The sequence below is a fragment of the Crinia signifera genome, chromosome 2 (assembly GCF_055691185.1).
Source record: "Crinia signifera chromosome 2, ASM5569118v1, whole genome shotgun sequence".
In the NCBI taxonomy this organism is placed as follows: Eukaryota; Metazoa; Chordata; class Amphibia; order Anura; family Myobatrachidae; genus Crinia; species Crinia signifera.
This window is the reverse complement of record NC_139218.1, coordinates 71,257,061-71,282,032: the sequence shown is the minus strand read 5'-3', so window position 1 is coordinate 71,282,032 and position 24,972 is coordinate 71,257,061. Positions and strand designations below refer to the sequence as shown.

Here is a 24,972-nt window from a genome sequence, read left to right as displayed (position 1 = left end):
GCTGTAGCTGTACGATCGGTCAGACAAGGTGCTGTAGCTGTACGATCGGTCAGACAAGGTGCTGATGTTAAATTTGTTTGAATAAAACTATTTGAAATGTCTTTCTCTTGGGTTTACGAGCAAATTGCTGATTGTTATTTGCTCCCATACAGTACATGATTTTCCAGTTAGTTGCATGATTGGATGAAAGTTCCTCTAGTGTATGGCGAGCATAGCAGCGTATATTGGATCCGTTTGCCAAAGCAACCAAAACTAAGCACCATTACTACAAGGCTCACATATCACATCTCTTCTTAGCAAATATGTGTTTTTGAGCCTAATAAACAAACATTCATATGTGTGGGATATCATAATGACATGGCTTAAAGATACACATTTGCTAACAAAGATGGTATATGTGAACAACGGTAATTAGTCTGGTTGCTTTGGGCAATAGGTGTATACTGAGCCTGAGGACTCTCTGTCCTGCCCCTTGCTCTTTCAGAAATAATGCCAGGTGAATAACCGGTAATTACAGAAAGTGTGTGGGTAATAACTGAACTAAGGGACTTGTTTGGCCATTGGTATAGTACCATTTACAGTTATATACTGTATATCTACCCTAAAATATAATAAAGAAAAAGCTGTACAGCCATGGACAAAAGTTGAGAATGAGTATTAATTCCCACAAAGTTTGCTGCTTCTGTGTTTAGGCCTTTTTTTTACTGGAAGTATAATTACCAGAATTTCATAAGTGTCAAAGGCTTTACGGACAATTACATTATTGCAGAGTTAATCTTTGCAGTATTGACCCTTACTTTTTAAAGACCTCCGCAATGCCAAATAACGATGAACGCCCATTCTTGCCTAATCAATGCTTTGCGTTTGTCAGAATTTGTAGGTTTTTGTTTGTTTACCCGCCTCTTGAGGAGTGAACACAAGTTCTCAATGGGATTAAGGTCTGGGGCTTTGACCATGGACCCAAAATGTTAATGTTTTGTTCCACAAGCCACTTAGTTATCACTTTTGCCTTATGGCAAGGTGCTCCATTATACTGGAAAAGGCATTGTTCATCACCAAACGGTTATTGGAGGATGTTTTGGTATTATTCTTTATTCATGGCTGGTTGAGAAGCGACCCCACACATGAACGGTCTTAGGATGCTTTACTGTCAGCATGAAAAAGGACTAATGGACTGAAGGTAGCACTTCCCTGGTGAAACGTTTCTCCATATCCACCTAACAATCTGAAAAAGGGGATTCATCAGAGAAAATGACTTTACTCCAGTCCTCAGCAGTCCAACCCTGTACCTTTTGGAGAGAATGGGCTTCTTTGCTGCCCTTGACACCAGCCTATTCTCCAAAAGCGTTTGCCTTACTGTGTGCAGATGCACTCACACGTGCCTAAGCAAGCTCTGCACTGGTGGTGCTCCCAATCCCATAGCTGAATTAACTTTAGGAGGAGATTGCTGGACGTTCTTGGGTGCCTTCGTCACAACTATTGGACAGAAATCCTTCTGTGTGTACCCTGCTTAAATCGATCAGCATGACAAGAGTAACCTCCAGCCCTCTCGTAGTCACTACTCTCACCGGAGACATGATGTCAGCTGGTCCTTTTGTGGCCGGGCTGAAATACAGTGAAAATTTGTCTATGGGATTAAGCTCCTTGTCATGGCACACAGGAACTCTTCATGACATTCTGCAGTACATGCAAATTGCCATCATAAAAACTGAAGCAAAAGACTTTGTGAAAATTAATATTTCCATCGTCCAGACTGTGCAATTTAGGAATCAGTATGACTGAATCATCAGCTATCTGCTACTTGCAGAAATCATACAAAAGGGACGTACTTACATATTAAGTACTGGTATTCGCATATATTGTTGTTCATGGTTAAATGTACCTGGAGTTAGAGTGTCTCATCAATCTATGTATTTTTGAACCTTTAGAATGTGGTAACATTTTTGGATGAGATCTCACCCCGAGCAGCAACTGGGAGGGCACATAAACGCACACATCGAGATGACAATTGGTAAGTGTGTATGCACTTATTGATTGTAAGATGGATCGGCTTTCCCTCGACCTATCAGCATAGTGTATACCCAGCATAAGATTGAGCACAAAGAACAAGGTTTTGGCTAAGCTTTCAATACCTGTATTTTAATGCCCAACTGACTTACAATGCAATAAATTTAGCTTTTATTTCTAAAGTGATACATAGTAGCATATTCCATATTGTGAGGGAATAGAACACCGCATGCAGTGACATTTGAAAAAATCAATTTAAAGGTGCAACAAAACTGAATTTGATAGGTTTCATATAAAATAATAATATTAAAACAAAGTTATGTCTAGGATAAGAATTCAGTCTTAAGGAATAGATATGTTTTGCATAGTAATCTCTGGTAGCATTATTAAGGCAGCTGTAGGACATATTGCACTTTTAAAGTGATTAAATGACATCTATGCAGTCTGAAATGCTACAGTATCTACTCTATATGGGTATGGATCATTCGGTCACCAACAAGTTGTTGGACCGTCATTAGGTCGACAGTCAAAAGATCGACATAGATTTTTCACTATTTTTGACCCGAATGTTGACAGTTGACATGGATACAGGTTAAAGTGCACACATCGCTCGCCATGCTTCACTACGCTTGGCACACTATTGTATTCTCCCACCACGCCCTAGTGGATGGTAGGGCATGAAATACTGCCTGTCGGCACAAAAAACTGTGAAAAACCCAATGTCAACCTTTTGACTGTCGAACTAACCCATGTCGTCCTAATGACCTTGTCGATCTTATGACCCGGTCGACCTAACTCATGTCGACATTCCTGCATGTCGAGCTAATGACTGTCTAACAACTTGCTGGTGACCCAATGACCGTATCCCCTCTATACTCTCATATTTGATAACATTGTGTAAGTTACAGAGACATAGAGGTCACTAACCGTTTAGTGTCAGAAATACACCACCATGCCCAGGCCCATCCTCCGTACACATACTGTTTGGTATCAGATCCACAGCACCCACCTAAAAACAAACAAAAAAAAAGTGAATAAAAAAAAAAAAAAAATAATCATCCAAAAGAAAACAAAAAAAGACTTCAAAAGAATTCAAATGTATTCACTGACAAAAATGTAATACACTTTATTATTGAACATATGTGAATGGGTCTAATGGGGCCTACACACATAGCAATTTTTAGCCATATTCTAAGCGATCTGACTAGATCACTTAATGCAGTATTCAATGTCAAAGTTCTCCGTGCATGGAGAGCGTTTTATTTCGCTCTCCATGCACTCTCCGTGTTCCGGAGGGCTCTCTGCCACTCCTGCTCCCTCTATTCAATGTGGCTGATGCTCTCCGCCACTCGCGGAGAGTCTTAACCCCTGCAGGGAGCTTTCAGGGAGCCGGAAGCAGCCAGAGAGATTAAAGTCTCCCTGGCTGCTCCAGAGGACTGTGGAGGGGAGGGGGGCTCTCCAGGACCCAGGCTGCACCCCCCTATAGCCAGCGGGGGACCCAGTATTCACTGCTCCCGTTCGTGCATAGTTAAGTTCGGGTGCAGTGAATATATGAATATCTAATGAGCGGCTCCGGCGCCCCCTGCTGGCTGCACTGTGTTAAAAAAAAAAAATATATATATATATATATATATATATATATATATATATATATATATATATATATATATATATATATATATATATATATATATATATATATATATATATATATTTTTTTTTTTTTTTTTAAATTAAATATATATTCATGTGCTATAAGCACATGAATAAAAATAACATGCCCCTTCACAGAAAAAAAAAAAAACTGTTTTTTTTACACCAAAATTTAAGAAAAAAACCTTTTAGTTTAAAAGTTCACATTCCAGCTCTCCATCAAAAGATGGAGAATTGCTACACGGAGAGACACGGAGAACATCACTTAGAAAGACGGAGAGAATTTCACATTGAATAGGGTTGCTCGCTTTTGGAGAGCAAAATGCTCCGTCCAAGGCGAACAAAGCACAAGTTCTCCACAAAACACGGAGAACTTTTCTCATTGAATACTGCCCTTAGAAAATGACCCTACATCGCTGTGTGGGTCAAGCGATAGCTGTGCTTGGCCTCGCGCAATGCTATCACCGATAGAATGAACAGGGACCATAGATATCGTCATTGCCAATGTTCTCTCACCAGAGAACAATAGCGCCAACAGCTTACTCAGCGCACAGCACTACACATTGCTGTGTGTGTGCGTGGAGCAGTGCTGTGTGCTAAGCGATCTGAGTGATCTAGCATAGCTCAGATCGCTCACCACACTCGCTATGTGTGTATTCCCCATTACTCTAAAATGCATGGTTTCTAATGTTACCATGCCAACAAGCACATTTGCTAGCTTTCCATAAATTTGTCTTTTTAGGTCTGCATTTAGGACAACATGTATTCATATATATTTTTGTATTATCTCGTTACCCATTTTAAGAAGGTTTACATAAAAAGTGGTTTCAAATTAATTTCATTTACAACATATTAAAGCGTTTTTTTTGTCTTTTTACCAACAGATACCAATCATCTCAAAAACATGCATGACCTTAAGTTACCACATAATACTAAAATCCAAAGTTTGCAGTAAAGCATCCAAATGTCATGATAGCACAGTAAAGATTACAGGTCCTACCTGCATCATTCAGCTATGCCTGACTGGGCATTAACCCTTTGAGTGCCAACATCTCATCTCTGTGAGAAATTATCTGCTAATAATGCCAGCATTGCTCACATTATATAAAATAAAATAAAAAAATCTAACATAAAAAAGGATTATATTTCCTATATAAAATGTTGACATTACAGGTCGTGATGATGAATGAAAATGTTTGCTTGCCAATTTTCACAGCCATTTTGACAAATTCACTTGGCACTCAAGGGTTAATCTTCAGAATTATTACACTATAATAATCCATCGGAGCAGTCACCAAGTAGAACCTAGGGCAGGGCTGGGCAATTGCGGCCCTCCATATGTTGATGAACTACACATCCCAGCAAGCCTTGCATCAGTTTCAGCATGGCCACATAGGAAAACTAATGCAAAGCATCCTGGGATGTGTAGTTCATCAACATCTGGAGGGCCGCAATTGCCCAGCCCTGACCTAGGGGCTGAGGGGAGGTTAATTTACATTTCCTCAGGAGCTACTGGGTGGGTTCTACTGTGCTGACCCATTAGCAGTGATCGGCAGCATGGCAGGCAGGCAGGCAGAAAAGCAGAGGGGCCAGGAGGTCCCTCTGAGGGTGGCAGATTTAAGAAGATTCTCTTCCTGCAGACTGCCACGCAGTGTATGATTGGTTGCATTGTTTGCGACCAGTTCATAGAACACACAGCCTGATGTGGTTGCAAATGATCAGACTAATGCTGCCCATACATATGTGAGATATTGCATGCAATCATTTGATTTCGACCACATCTGTCCTATAAATCAAATGATTGCATGCATTTTTAAGCTGATATTTGACGCGATGTGCAGGCACGTCATCGAATGTCGCATCGATAGATATGAGCTGCACATATTTATCGAATTGCATGAGCAATTGCATTTGGTTTTTAACCACATGCGATTGCTCGAATGCAATCAGCGGCGGGTTCGGGGAACGGGGCCGGGTGGTGGACCGGAGCGCTGACGGTGGGACTCGGCAGAAGATGACTTTGAAACACTGGACGGCCCTCTGATTGGCTGAGGCTGCTGAGAGAGAGCTCTCTCAGCCAGAGGGCCGGCCAGTGTTTCAAAGTCAACTGCTGCTGCTGACAAGTCCCGCCGCCTGAAAGCTCCATCACTATGTTCCCCAGCTCCGGTCCCGCCTACACAGCCCCACACCACCCCTCTTCCAGCACCCGATGTCCATCGCAGGATGGCATGCGACATCGGTGCTGCACTGGGCACCACTTGATGCAATCAGATGCGATGGAACATTGCATTGCGATGTCGCATCTCATCTGATCGCATAAGTGTATGGGCAGCATAAGACAGGCAAGTGGTTAAGAATCCTGAGTAAATGGCTCATATACATTGGGCGACTTTGAGCCGAAAGCAGCATAGTTTTGTCTTTTGAGCGGCTTTCCATTGTGTATGGGGTGCTGGCCCCACTGCTCATCTGCTAATATTACCAGCAGATGAGCGACAGACTGGACGGCTTTTCATAACGTCCTGCTATGGAAAGTCATCCACCCCCGGTAAAAAAACAAACAAAAAACCCCCTCTAAAACGGGCAAAATTTGCTCAGGGTGTTTAGCCCAGTGATTTTCTCCATCATCGCTTTCCATGCAAAATCACCCAGTGTTTATGGACCTTAATAAAGTGTCAGCGAACCGTCCCCCAGCTGGGTCACACTCAGCAGTATCAGCAGCCTGAGCTGAGGCGTCCTACTGGTCACTGCCCTGTGATCGATTTATAAAGTGGAATTGAATTCTCTTTGCAGGGATGAAAGTCTCAGGTTAAGTGCCCGTACATATTCAAGTACTTGCAACTAGCACAAGGGTCCACAAACTATTTTTTTCTGGGATCCCATCAGACAAAAATAATTATAGGACCCCAGAAAGTTACTACAGAAGGTCATCACATCACATGTGTAGTCAGCAGACAGCATTCCAGTTAGCATTTCATACTTGAACACACGGTGGGGAAAACTTCAAACCGTGAACAAGGAAGTACTGAAAATAAATCGTAACTTTTGTATTGCCTACAACAAATGTTTGCCGGCAAGTCCTAGTAATGGAAGATTCTTCTAACAACCATACAATGTAGAAATCCAATTGGATTTCTACAATGTATGGGTGTAGACTGAATGGTGTGTTATAACACAGCCTTGCAAAATGGAACTCTGCATTTATTTGGAAGAAACCAGATCGGCTCCAGTAATTTTCTGAATTAACTTCCTGTCAGAAGAATCTTCCTTCACTAGGACTTACCAGTAAACATTTGTTGTAGGCAACACAAAGGTTGCGATTTATTTTCAGTACTTCCTTGTTCACGGTTTGAAGTTTTCCCCACCGTGTGTTCAAGTATGAAATGCTAATTGGAATGTTGCATTTCTTCATTTTTGTTGAGTAAAATTAAATTTCTTCATCTTTAGAACAAGACCTCACATATGCATACAAACCCGATGAATTTTGCATTAAATCTAAAAGGTGTCCATACATGGTGCGATTATCGCACCCGTTATGTGCTGGATCGCATCGCATGCGTTTTGTGTGCGATGCGATCAGAAGGCAGCACATACTTTTTGTACTATGCGATGCAATGCCTGTGGGAGCGCGCATTGCACGAAGAAAACGCACCGTGTATGGGTACCTTTACTAGTGAGTGAGGGTTATATGCAGTATTAGTCCCAGAAAGTTGCATCTCCTGGGTTAAATGCAATGTACAGTAATAGAAAAATGTTTGTTTTTAGGACATTGTGTTTTACGACTATATGCAGGTCTCAAAAAGTATAGACCTTATTTTGTGCACCAGACTTGAGACATATTTTGGTGGTAATCAAAGTGCCACATATTGGTTAGAAGGATGAAACAAACACGCCCACAATATAAGTTGGTTTGTAAAACCCCAATCTGCATGTTTTCTGCTACTTTATTGCGGTGTTATCCACCAGTCATGATAAAAATGCCTGAGCGGTATTGAAAACATCGACCTTGTATGTGGTAACTTGGTGCAATTCTGATGCTTCTGTTTGTTACATACAATATATATCATTTTATATACGACTTCACATATATTTGTAAACAAATTAATAAGCCCCCGTCATCAAGGCTTCTCGGTGTATTAGGGCTCCCTATTGCACAGGTTTCAAGTGATTAAAAAATAATAATAATGAATTTAATTGAATGTTAAAGAATTCTATTATCATCATGTAGTATTGAAATCTGGTTACTGATATCATTCAGTGTGCTGTGGAAAACACGTATTTATCTCTTACCGAACCTGCATGTAGTTTAAGCAAAAACAATGCATTTTCATTATACATCTGGACATTCAGAACTTTGGAACTTGGGCAATACACTTACGCAGCCCATTCATCTACCAGGCAATTCTTTGATGGCAATTGGCAAACATCAAAGATCAGTGATTTGTCAGGAAATTGGCAAAATACAGTATGTAAAAAAATCCATGACTCAACTCTCTCCCCTTACCCCATTGTTTGACAACCCTGGTTTTCACCCCGGAGTTGCCAACTCAATATTCGATACTTTGCAACGACAAGGGGTACAGCGGGTGGGCCAGCTGATGGATGGGAATAAGATGATGCCCTTCTCTGCCCTACAGGACAAGTGGGGGTTAACTTCATCAGAGCTCTGGAGATACCTCCAACTCAAACATTATGCGCAGGGGAGGGAGGTGCGTGTGGCTGCCAGCAGAGCTTTGACGCCCTTTGAGAATATGTGTCTCGCACCATTACGCCCGACGCATTTCTTGTCAAGGGGCTATGGACTCTTGATAGAACACAAGTACAATACACTGCCTGCTTATGCCCAGGCCTGGAGCAGGGACCTTACTATTGATTTAGACGTAGAGACTTGGACAAAAAGGTTCCAGGCCACATTTGTTAGCTCCTTCAGCTACTCTGTAATTGAAACTCAGTTTAAAGTTCTCTCTCGCTGGTATAGATGCCCCCTCACAATAGCGAAAATGTTCCCTGGTACATCTAACATGTGCTGGAGATGTAACGAGGAGACTGGCTCTCCTCTTCATATCTGGTGGGAATGTAGACTGCTCCGCCCTTTTTGGGATCAAGTTATGTCACTTACTTAGTCTATTGTGGGCAAAGAAATCCCTACGACTCCCACGTTCTGGTTAATTAATTTGTACCCCGGATCGGTGAGTTCCTATAAAAAATCCCTACTGAAATTTTTGAATGGTGCCGCAAAAGCGGTCATACCAGTACGCTGGTGTTCCACATCCCCTCCCACGATTAAAGAATGGTTTAATAGATTTGTATATGTCCATGGAGGACATGAGTGCCCCCTGAACGTACTCAGGAGTTTACAGCAATATGGTTCCCGTGGATGGAGTTTAAGACTTCACAGGTCTTCTTAGCCAATAACTAATTGGCAGTCTAAAAAACTTTTGTGGACCCCAGCCGCAATTCCCCCCCCCCCCCCCTATCTTCCTTCCCTAACTACTATCCCCCCCTTCATTCTGTCTTTTATCTTTTAAGCTTTTTTATGTGTTATGTGCTCCAGAGGCGCGATATGTGTACAATTCAAATTATTCAGACTTAGTCAATTTGTCAGGATATAATATTTTATTATCTTGTCCTTATAACATGTGATCTGTACTTTCTGGCTTGTTGATTACATTACCATTGGATGCTATAATTTTGTAACAATTTCTAAAACCAATAAACATATATTTGCAAAAAAAATAAAATAAATCCATGACTGACCCAAACCAATCATTTTTGGGTCAGAATTGGGTAAAGAATTTCCAACATCTTGGATTTTGCCATGAATCTAACCCAGTCATCAGCAAAACAGGGAATTTAAATGTTGATGCACGCTTCCATACATTGGACAAGTCTTCCATTGCTTATTTTATGGATTTCTGAAATAATCAGATGTATTTTCGTTTATAGGACCCGTTCTAAGGATTATAAAGTAAACCTAAAAATTCGTGCCAATGCGGCATACCATAATAATAAAAAAAAAAAAAAACCCACTATACGTATTAATTTAACATTATTTCATCCCAAAAAATAATCAAGTTCCTACCTTATTGGCATAATAATGTTATGAATATATTAGGCGATATTTATATAATAATATTAGGACAAAACTATTTGATTGCTAAAGTGGGCAACAATTATTGCCGATAGAGGGGAAATAATGGTTTCATCATGGTGTCAACATGCATATGGGCCAATAGTGCAGCCCCAATGTACAGTGTCCACGTACGGTCAATAGGTCAACCCCATGGTTAAACACCCATATGGTCGTCACAAGTGTAGTATTCCTTCTAAGCTTCTTTTGCAGGGTGCAAAACCTCAAAATGCACCCTGCCCTTTTTGTATGTGGCACCGTGCGCCCTTCTGCTGCCCCCCACCGCACTGACATGCCGATAACTTTTGGGGTGTGCCATCAGGAGTAATGGGTATTACGGTGGGGTATAATGTGTAATTGTCATTACGACACAATATGTAATAGGCATAGCAGAGAATGACAATGTTTAATGGACACAATCCTAGTGCAGTGTACATTTTTTCTATATATTTCTGCTTCAAATGTGAATTTCTAATATAAAATGTGCAGTCCCGATTAAAAAAAAAGTACCCTGCCCTAAAAAAATCCTAGAGCGTTTTGGGGCTTTTCACATATTTGTCAACGTTTCTCTTCACCTATTTCCTAGTGGACTATGGCTGGGAATAGTAACCTTTGGTGAGCACAGCGAAAAGCCTCTGTGCATGATGTGTGGCGGGACTGCAAAAGGTACAAGTTTTAACTGTGGTTAGATGATAAAACATACAAAATGACACTCAAAAATGTTTTTCTGTCTACTATTTTCCTGCTGACCTAATGCATGTTGGTGATGATTTAAATGATTACCTAATTACTATGTCTCTTTTATAACACCCCCTAGTAGTGTATTCTAATAAAGTTAACAATTGTTCATTGTTCTCACCATGGCCCTAACTGTGTGGAATTTGTATATTCTCCCCGTACTTGCGTGGGTTTCCTCCGGGTACTCCGGTTTCCTCCCACAATCCAAAAATATACTGGTAGGTTGTTTGTCTCCTAACAAAATAAACCCTAGAATGAATGTGCGTGTACATGTGGCAGGGAATATAGATTGTAAGCTCCACTGGGGCAGGGACTGATGTGAATGTTCAAATATTCTCTGCAAAGCGCTGCGGAATATTTGTGCGCTATATAAGAAACAGTTAATAAATAATAAACTGAGGAAGTTGGAAATCCATTATTGCTCAAAATAGCAATCTAGATCAGTGAAGGGGTGATAATAAATTACAGTACTAAATGAATTCCGATTCTGCCATTTCTATTTGTAGAAAAAAAAAATCACAAGGAAAATACTTTAATTTGGTTGCTTTCACATAATTATAATATATTGCTCTGTAACCAACATCCAAACCCTGTTGTGTTTAGTTGGATACAAGGTTTATAAAATGTTGATGGAAATATCCCTATTTAAAATGCAACCAGTGCAATATGCACAGACACACAACCTTGTCTGCCCCATAACAGCTACTATATGTTCTATCCTCAGCCTAGTAAAGGAAAGTTTGGTGTCTAACCAGTTCAACTAAATGTGATGCTGTCTGGGTGCAGTGAGAATGCGCACAATGAAATCTATACTATAGGCCTATAAATAAGATAGTAAATTAAATATTATTTTATTTGATAATATGTAGAAGTGTGTGTGTGTGTATGTATATATATATATATATATATATATATATATATATATATATATATATATATATATATATATATATATATATATATATATATATATATATATATATATATATATATATATATATATATATATATATATATATATATATATGCCCCAGTGGTAAAATGTATTTTTTATGTGTAATTGGAGAGAAAAACATCCAGGTCCTATTACCGGCACTTTAGCTATGTATAATCTATAATGTAACCAGCGCATATAGCTATGTATAATTTATAATGTAACCAGCGCATATAAAACTATGCTTTATCATCTATATCCTACCAGTGACCAGCGGAGGCTATGGGTTAAATTACCCCTGTTCTAGACTTCACATTTGTCAATAATGCCGACGCTGTAATAGTAACGCTAACAACATTGGAACGCAAGCCGGATATGCTTCACCGCTGAATTGGAACGCATATTCCGGCCTGCATGTCCTATCGGAAGTGACGTCAGTACTGACTGTGCGTCCTGATTCCGCCGGGCGGAAGTCACATCACGGAAGTGACTTTGGAACGCAAAATGGAACGCACGCGGGATTTCCCCGTGCTTTACAGACTTTTAATAATCAGTATGTCTCCACACTTATATAGCCTCGATCTATGAGGCATCCTGGATCCTTCTAAGGCTACGGGGTCTATTATCTTGTCCCGTTTATGCCTCTATTCTTATTCCTTAATTCTATTCCACATAGGAAGTGACGTCACAAGGTAATCTCCATATAAACCGGCCAGCTACTCCAGACTAATTACATGGAGTCTGGTCCCCGATCTGGCTGCTTAACTAAATGAGTGAGGTATGTGAGAACTGGTTTTTTCTCTCCAAAGAACTATGGCTTGTATTATGTTTACATCTGTGTTGTATATCTGACACTTGGCCATCTGTGTCCTAAATGTGGTGTATTCATTTTTATCAGATCCATTGGAATATAACTATTTTTTGATCTGTTGCTCCCTGCTGTGAGCATGTCACATTGATTGTGAGGTTAGTGTATGATACACACAAATTGCTATTGGTTAGTGTATGATACACACAATTGCTATTGGTGATTATTTGCACCTAGAAATAATTTATGTTCGTATATCTGGCATTTATTGGGGAGTGTCTGTCCCTAATACTAATAATAATTTTTTCTGTCTTGTGTTGTTTATTGAGAAGCGCCCATTCCTTTTATTTAATTTATGATTTAACTTCCACATTTTTATTAAATTAGATCTACATTAATTTATCTAATTTTACCTAGATCTTACTGTTCTGTTGGGTACATATTTATGGTTTACATGATCCATCATTATTTTAGGTCCGTTTGTACCACACTTAAGAGTAATTCTGAACCACTTCAGGACATTACTCCATCTTCCATCTTTCATTTGGTATGGAAATTGGTATGTCCATATTCCATTTATTATCGTCATTATTCCCTCTGTCCTATCTTGCTCCCTCCCTGACATATTGTATATGTTTAGTTCATGTTTTAGATGCTGACAGGCATAAGGATTGAGATCTGCTAAGGATCCACTCTCTCTCTTTCTAATGAAAGCTGTATTACACTTTGACTGAGAGTTATTCAGTTACTTGTGGGTATGTACCTTTAAATGAACATTCAATACTGACCATTTGGGTCTTTGCAATATCTCAACCTTTTAGTGTAAAAATAAAAAATAATAATGCTTATTTCCACCACCTAGACGGTTACCCCTGAGGAAGTCGTTTTAACGACGAAACGCGTTGGGTTTTGTGCATGATTGACCGTTTTAGAATCCATGACTCCACACAGATGAATAAATTGTTTTATTGTTATATTTTATCTGTTTTATACATTAAATTTGTTGTATTGTGACCGCATTGTCACCATTTGTTCTATTGGTGGTGGATATATTTCAAGAGGGCGCACTTTGTCCATTTTCTGCTATTCTTCCCCTTTTCCCCCCACTAACAGGGGGGACCCACATAGCTGCTGCCCATATATTTCCTGTAGCGCATTGAAAGGGTATTCTCTCTATATATATATATATATATATATATATATATATATATATATATATATATATATATATATATATATATATATATATATATATATATATATACACACATACATACATATACACACACACACATACATACATACCACACACACACACACAAACAATACAATGTGCAATTGTAAAAGAACAATATTTTTGAAGCGGAGAACGTAATTTTTAAAATGGTATCTCATATATGGATTTTGGCAAAGGATGAAGGGAGAAAAAGGGATCGTAAACCTAGTAGGTTTCATTTATTTTTCCTTAAATTCTAGACATATATCAGGAGTCCTTCCCCTCTTATTATAGAAAAGGGGTCTGGGTCTCTGGGTGACAGGAAAGAATGTAGCCTGTGTATAGAGGCCCCTGCTGCGATCCCTACTGCTGGCTTCACCTGAGCTCTGGAAGGTAAGCCTTTCTTAGCGCTGCCTTTGTATGCCCCAAGTCTGTGCTCCCAGCCGCAGCTTTGCAAGCAGGGATGTGCAACGGGCATCCGGTTCTTCGGCTTTTAGTGAGGTGAAGGTGCGCTTGTCCTGCTCCAGGTGCATGGAGCTCTGCTACTGGACTGGAAGCCGTGTCAGCGGGCAGGCTCCAACTGGGATCGCGTGCGTGCGTCCTGCATCAAGGCTGAGCTACAGAAGCTCTACCTAGCTGAGCAGGCTCTGTTTTAGCTGTCAGGTGAGAGTGGGGGAAGGGGCACACACAATTTGCATGGTGGTTTGGTAACCGCGCTGGTGGTAATGCACCAGTACTGCTAGTCTTATTAGCATGGAATTTTTAAAGCACTGAGCGGATACAGGCCAGCAGGAAGGTGGAAGGGCGGAGCTTATTAGGTAACAAATGTATCCGTTTATAGAATAGTTTTGCAAGAAAGTGTAATTGATAGAAATATATAATGTTACTGTTGTTATATGGTAAACTGACATGTTTTATGGTAAACGTTTATAATTTAAAGTAATTTCTTCCATTGTTATAAGTTCTGCTAAAGTTTGCAAAATCTAAAACTGTTTTTTTAAATGTTATTATGGTTCTATTGTATCCTCATGTTATGCAATACACGGGGAGATGCATAGTTCCAGCGGGAAAGTATGTGGCACTTCAGTCATGTGCCCCCAATTGACATCTGCGTGTAGATGATGGTGCCAGGAGTGCAGCCAACTACTGCTGGTCAGGACAAAAGAGGCAGAGCACTGCGATGGCAACAGAGTTGGCTGACGATGCCTCAGATCTCTAAGCCAGTGATGTGAGGAGTCTGTAGTAACATACAATTCAATAGATTTTGAATCACTGACTGAGGTTAGAGAGAAGTCATTAGCCCAACGATCAGAAACCCCATGCGAAGATGGTCGGGGTCCACAGATAGAGAACCACCAGTCTAAAGACCCCCATACACTATGCGATTTGGTCCCAATTTCATCCGATTCAGGTGGATCAGGCAGTGAAATCGGGCCAAATCGCATGTTTAGACACCCGGTCCGACCCGATGTGCAGTCTCGTGCGCTTCAAAATTGGAGTCGGGAGGTCGGACCAGCTGCACATAAGATTTGCTAAATCTTATGTGCAGCTGGGCAGGGGGCTCTGTGAGGTGGCTGGTGGGGGACACAGAGGCGGCGGATGCCAGCGAGGGAGACTGAGCAGGGAGCAGTCAGTGCTCTGAGCAGGTGGAGGGAGCAGGGGGGCGGCGGACGCTGCGAGGCAGCTGACAGGGGATGCTGCTAGTAGGGCAGAGGATGCTGAGGGGGACACAGCGGCGGTAGTAATGTAGAGCCGGGCAGGGGGACCCGGGAGCTGTCAGCGCTGAAAAAAAAAAAGGCAGAACAATGAATGGGCAGCCTGTGATTGGCTGAGCGCTCTCTCAGCCAGTCAGCAATTGGCTGAGAGAGTGCTCAGCCAATCACAGACTGCCCATTCATTGTATGGGCTTTTTTTTTTCAGTACTGACAGCTCCCGGCTCCCCTTGCCCGGCTCTACGTTAATGCCACCTCTGTCTCACTGTCCCTCGCAGCGTCCCCTGCTCTACTAGCAGCATCCCCCACCAGCCGCCTCGCAGCATCCCTGCCACCTCAATGTCCCCCGCCTCCCTGCTTCATCCACCTTGCAGCTCCCCGGGAGTTGCATAGGATACATTGTATGTGATGTATCCTATGCAAAACTTGGCACATCAAGTGCCTAATCGTGCAAAAGTGTGTATGCATATAACAATAGCGGGTCACATCATGCATCGCATAAGCTGGCTACACTCATCACGTAGTGTATACCCAACATAAGAGCAATACAGCCCTAGCTGTACTTTAACAGGGGATTTAATGCAATTGACACTTGGCTGGTTTAACCTAGTGCAGGCAACATGTGGCTCTCCAGCTCTTGTAAAACTACAAGTCCAAGTATGCCTTGACATAGTTTTGCTATTAGGGATTGCTAAAACTGTGGCATGGCATGCTGGGATGTGTAGTTTCACAACAGATGGAGAGCCACAGGTTGCCTACTTTTGCCCTAGTGTCACCAGTGTGCGTGGTCAGTAATCACATCTTGCCATTGGCAACCAAAACAATCTGTATAGCCTCCTCCGCACTGAAGTAAAGCTGGCCATACACCTGGACAAGATCAGGCCTGAAGTACAATTCTGAGGGGTTGTGTGATGGATTGTGTGCACATCGTTAAGAATATCGGTACAATGTGTGGTCCTGCGGGTCGATCCTCAGATCATAAATGCTGCACGTATGATCCATTGGCATTCCCTACGGTCGTAAGCAGATCGTATGTGCTTTTATCACATATGTGATCGCTCGTTCGAACGATCGTATGACCTGCATATGATCTTGTTGTTGGGGGGGGGGGGGGGGGGGGGGGGGGGGGGTGTCGGGTTATTCTGATGAATGGCTGCCACCTTAAGGACTTCTTGTAATAAACAATAACTGATACCCCTTGATTTATCACCCAATTTTCCATACATTTGACTCATGCAGTGCATGTCTAAATATATCAAGAAAGTATACACCTTCTAATAGTGACAAAGGGAAATATTTAAGTGCACAAACATTGCATTCCTGTGATGGCACCAAGACACCAAGTAATTACAATAAAGTCAGTTAAAAACAGAAATTCCCAAAGTGACACAAAGCCACAAAGTTGCTCCATAACTGCGAGACCTTTCACAACCATGGTCACGGGTTAGCCTTGACTACCATAATACGTGTCCTATGACAAATTCATAAGGAACACTGTAGTGGGGGATGAGATTCACAGAAAATGCCTTTTATACATCTGCATCTTTATAGGGAAATGAAAAGAACCTAATAAATGAACTTCTGCAAAACTGCACAGTGAGACCAAGTAATGCATCATATATGACGTTTTCCTTGGCCTTGATCGCTATCATTGCTAGGGGGGGGAGATACACACTGAGCGGCTTTCCCCCTGCCCGGCGCCGTCAGCTGGGAGAGGACGGATTTGCATAGTGCAGCACTATGCAAAGGCTTCCTCAAAGCCGCTCATCTGCTGGTATTACCAGCAGATGAACGGCTTTCCTGGCAATGATGCTGTTTTGAGCGACATTCAGCTTAAAAGGTGCCCAGTGCGTATGGGCCTTTAGTTAGAGATGAAATGTAGATCAATGGTCAAAGTTATTCTAGTACTGCCATCACAGTTTTAGCAACTGCAGGAAGAGATAGGTACGTACCTCCTTCTGCACTGCTAATGATCGCATATGCTAACCTGCTTAAGATCTTATTTCCCTACAGAGATGTGTTCATTCCAGCACCCTGCACCGTTCATTCCAGGACCGGATTAAGCCTTCGGGGGCCCGGGTCACTTTAGACAGGGAGGCCCTTCCCACTTGCCATTACTGGCCGCAAACTGCACGGGAGAATATTACATTGTCAAAACACAGAGTAAAAGGCAGTATAAACGTGGTCAATGGGTAACTGCAGGGGGCAGAAATTGTAGGAGCTCAGAGTCGATTAAAAACACTACCATCACAAGGCCGCTGCTGCTGCTGTCCTCTATGGGCCTGAGAAGCATATGATGAGCTCGACCAATCTCAGCTCTTGTGCAAAATCTCATGGGACTTGGTCAACTCTCAGTAATGTACCATTAAGCATTGTCATAATGGCCGATAGGTGAAGCTGCAACACTACCCCACTCCCATGATCCCAAACCCTTTAGCTTAAAAAAAAAAGTTTCTTAAAAATACATGGCAACCACAGGGGGCCCCTAGATAGATGGGGGCACAGAGCATTCCGGAGACTTCCTACTACAGCTACCGCCATCTTAGACTGCAGATTATGGGCTACTCATTTCACTTGCAGCCAGCAGAGGGTTCCAATGGAAAACTCACCAAGCATGTGCGGTGAGGAGGGATAACGCATGCGCAGCAGCCCCGGCAATACATTTAGCACACCGCAGGGACGGCCTCGCTGCTAAACTATTCATCCATCTGAATGCATTCTGCAATGTAATCTTGGCCGCTATAGCACCTAGTCCATATTGCAGATGTGATTAATGATGGGCGGGCCCCCGGGACTTATCTTGCTTCAAGACTCACCTCCTGTGTAACTGCACTCGCGGACGCATTTTGTACTTAAAGAATTCATAATTTGGTCAATGATGGCAAAGCCTTATTTTAGGCAAATTGGTACATAGAACATTTTTCTAGCAATGTTCTGACTCATCCAGTATCCTAGAGCAGTGGTTCCTAACCTGGGGTACTAGTAACCCTCTGCAGACCAGTTGGTGGTACTTGGAAATAATATTGGCAATGGCGGAAGAAGGAAAAAGTCTCCCAATGGCAAAAGAAGTCTACCATTGACATGGAAACAAGCCACGTTGTTTTGTTTCCAGTCCCATCTGCAGTGTCATCAGCGTCTACTCGTGCTTTTGTCCAACCAGCAATTCACTGAGAGCTACCTGTGAACATCTGCCCCACACTGACATGGGTGGAAGAAGCATTAATCCTACAGGCGTTAGCGGGAACTCTGGAGACAATACACAGCCAGCGGCCAGACAAGGACGGACCTGATTCCTGACCATATACTAGTCCACGGCTACTCCTTAATATTAGGACATGCATACTGCTCACTTACACTCACAAGTACTGTGGAAATTTCAAATTGTGAGGAGGGGTACTTATAAATGAAAAGCCTAATCAAGGGGTACGGGAGAGAAAAAAAGGTTGGGAGCCACTGGTCTAGAGGCTTGTTCCATGTCTAATGGCAGACTAAATACTGACATTAACTGATAATCCCAGATGATTACATACTTTGATAACAGAGTATAATTATTATATTTTATTTATAGGGTGCCACATGTCCGCTGTATTGCCATAAAGAGGGACAAAAAAAAAAAAAAAAAAGACAGTACACAGTACAATAGCAAGCTGAAACCAAAACCCATAGGCTAGGGCATAATTAACAGGTTTAAAGCCACTGTAAGTGCTTAGTGGTATAAAATAAAGACAATAGAGAGAGGGAATAACGGGGCAAAAATGGACAAGATATGAGGTGAGTAGTGTAGCTGTTGAGCAACAGTAGTAGACGTTGAGACAGGAGGGAATGTGGAGGGATTGTGGCCTTGCTCATAGTAGCTTACCTAATAAAAGGGGAGGAAGAAACAGAAGCCGCAGGGGATCTGAGGTCAGGAAGCAAGAGGAGAAATTAAGGCATATGACAAACGATGTGGTGACATGGTCCAGTGGTGGAAAGGATTACATATTAGTCTAGCACCAGTGTATAAATTACCATTGATATGTTTGTTATATTATAGATGTTCCCTACATCTAGGTTTCAATAAGTCACATAAGCCTAAAATAAATAATATATACATTTATATTTTAACAAAGAAATTAAAATTTTACTCAACAAAAATGAAGAAATGTGACATTCCTAAAAGTATTTCAATCATCAAATACACAGTGGGTGAAACTCGAACAATGAACAAGGAAATACTGAAAATAAATGACAACCTTTGTGTTCCTGATGCGAGTTGTTTACAGAAAAAACAAACAATCGTGTAAGAGTCTTCACAGATATTACTGTAGCACATGATTTGTTTTCCTGTAAATAAATGCAAGATATTAACTTGCAAGGCTGCATTCTCTCACACAATTCAGTCATATACACAAGCCAAGACTGCAGGCTTCCGAGCAGTGCCTTCTTACCTGTGTGTGCGCGATATTACCCAGTCTTGTTTTATAACGCTTTATTCCCATTTTTTTAAAGCACTATGGTGTTGTTACATACATTAATGTTTGTAAAAAAAAAAAAATGATCTTTAGCTGTATAATGTTAGTAAGGAAGCCTTACTGGTAAAAATGATCTTTAGCTGTATAATGTAAGTAAGGAAGCCTTACTGGTGCCAGCTCGTCTTCTCCCCTCTATGGCCAAGGCTGACGTCTTTACTTACTCAAAATGGATGCCAAACATTCAGAAGTGTACGTGATAAGACAAGAGGTTAGCAAGGTCAGTGGACACATAGAGCGTACTAGAGGTTGAGCAAACTCGCCTGCTTTCAGGTAGCACTTAATTTGGAACCAGGTGAGATGTACAAGGCATTGATGAGGAGAAAAAAATGGAAACCCTAATCACTATCCAATGTACTTTGCTGTTTTACTGCATTCTCTGTGTTCATTAAGCATTTATTAAAAAATCTACCATGAGCAAAATATACTCCCCTTCCCTCTGAAATGTTGGTACTCATTTTTGTGATCAGAGGCTGGGGTCATCTTCTACATTTTTCTTTACTAGAGGATGCCAAATGCTTACAGATGATGAAAGTAGGCATTCCTGATTTGTCAGCAGTGGTGCCAAGAGGCCCTGGAGTTGCTGTTGTTACTTTATTATGTTATTTATAGATTATAAATGACTCCTGCCCTGCCACAGATCTTGGCATCTCACACATGTTTAAATGTCATATATTGGTTCCTTCGACCAATTCATTGGAATTCACGATCATGCTGGGTTCTTAAGGCCTAATGAAGACCCATAGCAGTAGAGTAGTTGCTAGTTAGTTGCATGGGGATGCATTCAAGCTTGCATCCCTTGGCGTTGTGAGGAGAAATGTGTGAAAATTAGGATGTTTGGTGTCCATATAGCATTTTTTACATTGTGCCCATTACATAAGGGTTGTGCCGTCTGTCTGAAGCAACCCATACTATAGAGCAGGCATGTCCAAGCTGTGGCCCTCCAGCTGTTCTGAAACTACACATCCCAGCATGCCTTGCCATAGTTTTAGCATTCCCTAATAGCAAAATTTGGCAAGGCATGATGGGACTTATAGTCTCACAACAGCTGGAGGGCCTTAGTTTTGACATGCCTGCTATAGAGTAAAGAAAACATACCACTTGATATCCTGTAGGACTGCCATTTTCAGTCACTTGGGACACAAAAAACGCTGACATTACGCGCTCGCTGTGGCAGTGGAGGAGCTAGCCCAGGTCTGTAGCGAGAAGGAAGCCCCCTGGCCTCTCAAGCATATTTTTTCTATTTATTCAGTAGTACGCCTTACCTTTATCTACTAATCTTTTTAGGATATCCCTCTTCTGACCCTACTCTTGGCTTCATCCTTTACCTCCCCTGAGTGTTCGTCTATTCCCAATTATATAGTCCTCATGGATTGTAAATAATGAAAAAGTTTGCAAAAAAATAAACGAAAACAAAACTCTTTAATAAACCCACCCTTAGGCCGACCTATTGACTGCCTTTTTTATACCCTTCCATCAGCCCACACTAACAAGCCCCAGCAATAGCTGGCAGCTGTATATAGATGAGAGGTTATGGATATACTTGCCAGAGCGGAAAAACAATCCTGATTTTAATTTTTTGGGGATTGCGCACATAAACCCTTAAATGATCAATGATAATTTATTCCACTTAGTATTATAGTCATAAATTATTTAACATTCCCTCACATGAAAACAGGTGTTGAACTAGTAAAACATATACAGCTGTTATACAGTGACTTTACCATTACACAATTGAGTGTAGCAATTTCAGGCAATAAAATCTCACATAAAACCAAACTTTCACCTAACCAACCAGACTACTACACAATTTGGTACTTATATGTTAGTTGGGCGCCCACTATAGTAAGTACGCTCATACCCCCACTATCCATGTCGGCATGGAGTTGATTTTATATAGTGTGGCGAGCGCAGCGAGCCCGAAGCGTGGCGAGGGGATGCGTAAAACTAAGCAAATAGCTTACTGGGCGCCCAACTAACATAAGAGTACCCACAATTTCATATAAAATTATTCAAGGCAGAGATAATGCACTTGTAAAGTAAAGCCCCATGCACACTAGGCAACCCCACCAACCTCGATATCGGCAGCGGCCCATCGGGATGCCGGCTCGGAGGTAAGTGAAGGCCGTGTTGTCGCTGCAGCATGGCCGTCGTTAACGGAGTCCTGACATGCTGGACAAGGGAGGGGGTCATTAACGGGCTTTCTGAAAGATGTCTTTCACTTTATCTTCTATGGTGTATTGGGGATTAAGTAATAAAACAGGAACAAACAATTGTGTAATTCAAATAGTATCGTGGGGATGTAGCTACTGGATTAAGTGCCTGGAGCTATTTAAGTGGCTCCATTGCGCCCACACTTACCCAAAGGGAGACACACTTTACGGCAACTAACACCAGGAGCTCAGTCAACATAAACTTCATCTCCCTAGTTAGAAATGAACTTTGATAATCATTTGCATTAAAGGACCTTGCTGAAATATCATGTATGAATGAAATATATATATACCGATCTCTCACCCTTTGCATGCTGGTTTCAGCCCAAATTCACTAAAAATAGCTCGCTACCCTAAAAACTATTCGCACCACAAATTCATTGCGGCTAATAGGATCGACCCCTATACCTTAGTTCTATATCAGCAAAGGTACAGTATACATACACCTCAATCCATAATCTGGGCCAGATGTACTAAGCTTGAAAAGTGATAAAAGGGTATAACGTGCCAGCCAATCAGCTCATGACATGTTACATGCTGGGTTTGAAAAATTACCGTAAGGAGCTGGTTTGCTGGTACTTTATCACTCGCCATTTCATAATTTCCAAGGCTTAGTACATTTGGTCCTCTGTATTCATGTGCCTACGCTCAAGTATGGGCGCAGCGAAGTTGGTTGTTAAGGCCCCTATACACTGTATCGACTTCTCTCCTCAGAAATGTCACCTGTAGTTCTTCAATGAGTCACCTGGGACCTTCCAGGGCGACAGGAACTGATGCGATATATCACATGCAGTTCTTCTGCATGCGATGTATCGCATGCAATTCCCGCCAAGCCTGTCCAGAGCCAGAAGCAATTCTGCAGATTGCTTCTCCTGCCGGGGCGACTTTAAAGGGTCCGATACGATGCGCTCAGGACCGCGCATTGCATGGGACACCACTGCAATGTGGCCTCTTTTCCTGCGACTGATTGCTGTAAACGCAGGAAAAGAGCCCAAATTGCAGCTGAATCCGGAGTGTATGGGGGGCCTTAAGGCTAAAGGGGCCTACACATGTAGCGATCACTTCATAGCTCGAAGGGCGATGCGCAGTCCCGTGTTTTCAGCAGAGTATCATTACCAAAACCAAAAGATTTGTGGGCGTATCTTCTGGAGTATAATGTGATCATGTGAAATGTAAAAGGTGCCCATAAACTAGGGCGACTTCTCTGAGGGGAGAAGTCGCATGTGATTTCCCTTGAACCGACAATGTCAGCGCTACTGACCATTCATACATTCGCCCTGCTATCATTTAGACAGCAGCACTGATAAGGACAGGGGCGCACAGCACCCCTGTCATTTAGCGCACACCGGCTACTTCACACATGGGGAGAAGCGGTATCAGTGCACATAACGCACGCGGATACCCCTTCTCCCCCATAACGACCCTTCATACATCTGCCCCAATGTACAGTATGCAATCCCAGCCAAGCCAGAAAATATTTCCACTAAATCTTTGATTGTGGGTGACAGAATATATTAACTGCTCTACATCAGGGTTACTTGACTATATTGATTAGCACATCCATGCATGATGGTAAATGTTTCACAAAAACAACCTAACGGGTGTATGATTACACCAGGTACTGAGCTCATGTTTATACCAAACCACTCCTTATGAATTTAAAGGTTGTGAGAACATTGTCTCAGATTAGTTTTACATTGTCTTTTTTACCAACACATTTCTTGTTATTGTGAGTTATATTTAGGAGTTGAAATCCCTATAGAGATACAGAATAAGATAGAGATATAGAATAATAAAAACTGTAAATAAATATTTACCCTATCTGAGAATCTGTGTTCTGCAAACAATACAATAACAAAACAGGGGCGGGTAGATTAATTTGTTTATATAGCACCAGCCTACACCACAGCACTTTTCTTGGTTACAGATAGGGATAGAAAGATGACATTTGTGCATCTCCATCTCCTCCACTTGCTCCCACCCCACGGCAACGCCTTTGTTATCACCCAACCCTTTTTAACCCAAATTAGTGCTAGGGGGAGCTGCAGCAGAAACTTGTAAGTACATCCACCCCAGCACTGAAAGGGTCAATTCCTTGGACTGACTGGGGAATAACATTGACTGCTCTGCAATAAACCAGTCCCAGGCACTGCCACTCCCTGCAACCCCGTTCTATAGCTGTCTATATACATACACTGCTCCACATGATGGAAACCTAAACCCACAATAATGCACACTGACATCACATGATGCTGCAGGCAATGGAATGAGAGCTCAGGCACCCTCCTGGCATGTTGGGTGGTGGTATAGCAATCTCAGAGGAGCCATTACACACCATGTTGGGCTCCATCCCTCCCCCGCCACAGGTTTCCCCCACTACTACTGCTGCAACAACAGATGGAGACACACAACACGGATAATGGGGGTGTATCCTAGGGACAACAAGTATGGTACACATCAGATGTGCAGTGCCCACGGGCCTACATCATGGCTTGTAGCCGATATTTTATATCCCCACCCCAAGCAGCACTGTGTGGAGCGAACATGCTGCAGTAGCTGTCACTGCCTAGGTGACAACAGGGAACAATAACACACTGTCCATCCGGGAACTTACCAGACACCACCAGCGCCTCATTGGGTCCCACCGTGTGACAATTCCCCATGGCTGCAGTAGTGTCGGGAATAGACTGGCAGCGACTAGAGCTTTTTCCTTCTCTCCCTTCCCCCAGCGAGTCAGGCGTACGGCACAGCCAGCAGCAGGGAGGGGCGGGGACAGGACGACGGTGAATGAGAAGCGGCCCCCTGCTACAGGATGAGGACGACAGGGGGCGGGGCCGGTGCCTGGTGAATGGCTCCCAGCTCTGTGTAGGGGCGGCGGGCGGGAGGATGTTAGGGGGCGTATCTCACGGATTAGGTAGCGGCTGGCAGTGGCCAATCAGAGAGGCTATGAAAACAGGGACGTCTCACTCTCTAGCTGTCAGGGAATAATACCGTTATATCACGGCCCCGCCCTATCTATCTTTCCGCCTCTCAGCGGCCCCCAACTGGTCCGTCAC

The 24,972-nt window shown here is 42.2% G+C and overlaps 1 protein-coding gene across 3 annotated transcripts in view; it reads right to left on the bottom strand.

Moving 5' to 3' along the window:
- The window catches only part of FLOT2 (flotillin 2), a 60,890-nt gene extending 36,148 nt beyond the window's left edge, over window positions 1-24,742 (bottom strand). The window contains exons 1-2 of one of the 3 annotated variants that reach the window (XM_083172351.1): window positions 24,531-24,742; window positions 2,935-3,016 (exon numbers count right to left, since the gene is read on the bottom strand). In XM_083172351.1, the coding sequence (XP_083028477.1) occupies window positions 2,935-3,016; window positions 24,531-24,579 (131 nt within the window). In that variant the 5' untranslated portion in view covers window positions 24,580-24,742. Of the gene's footprint in view, window positions 1-2,934; window positions 3,017-24,530 lie in introns of those variants that run through there. The other 2 variants (XM_083172353.1, XM_083172352.1) reach the window with 2 other exon arrangements.
- Between the last annotated feature and the right edge of the window lie 230 nt (window positions 24,743-24,972).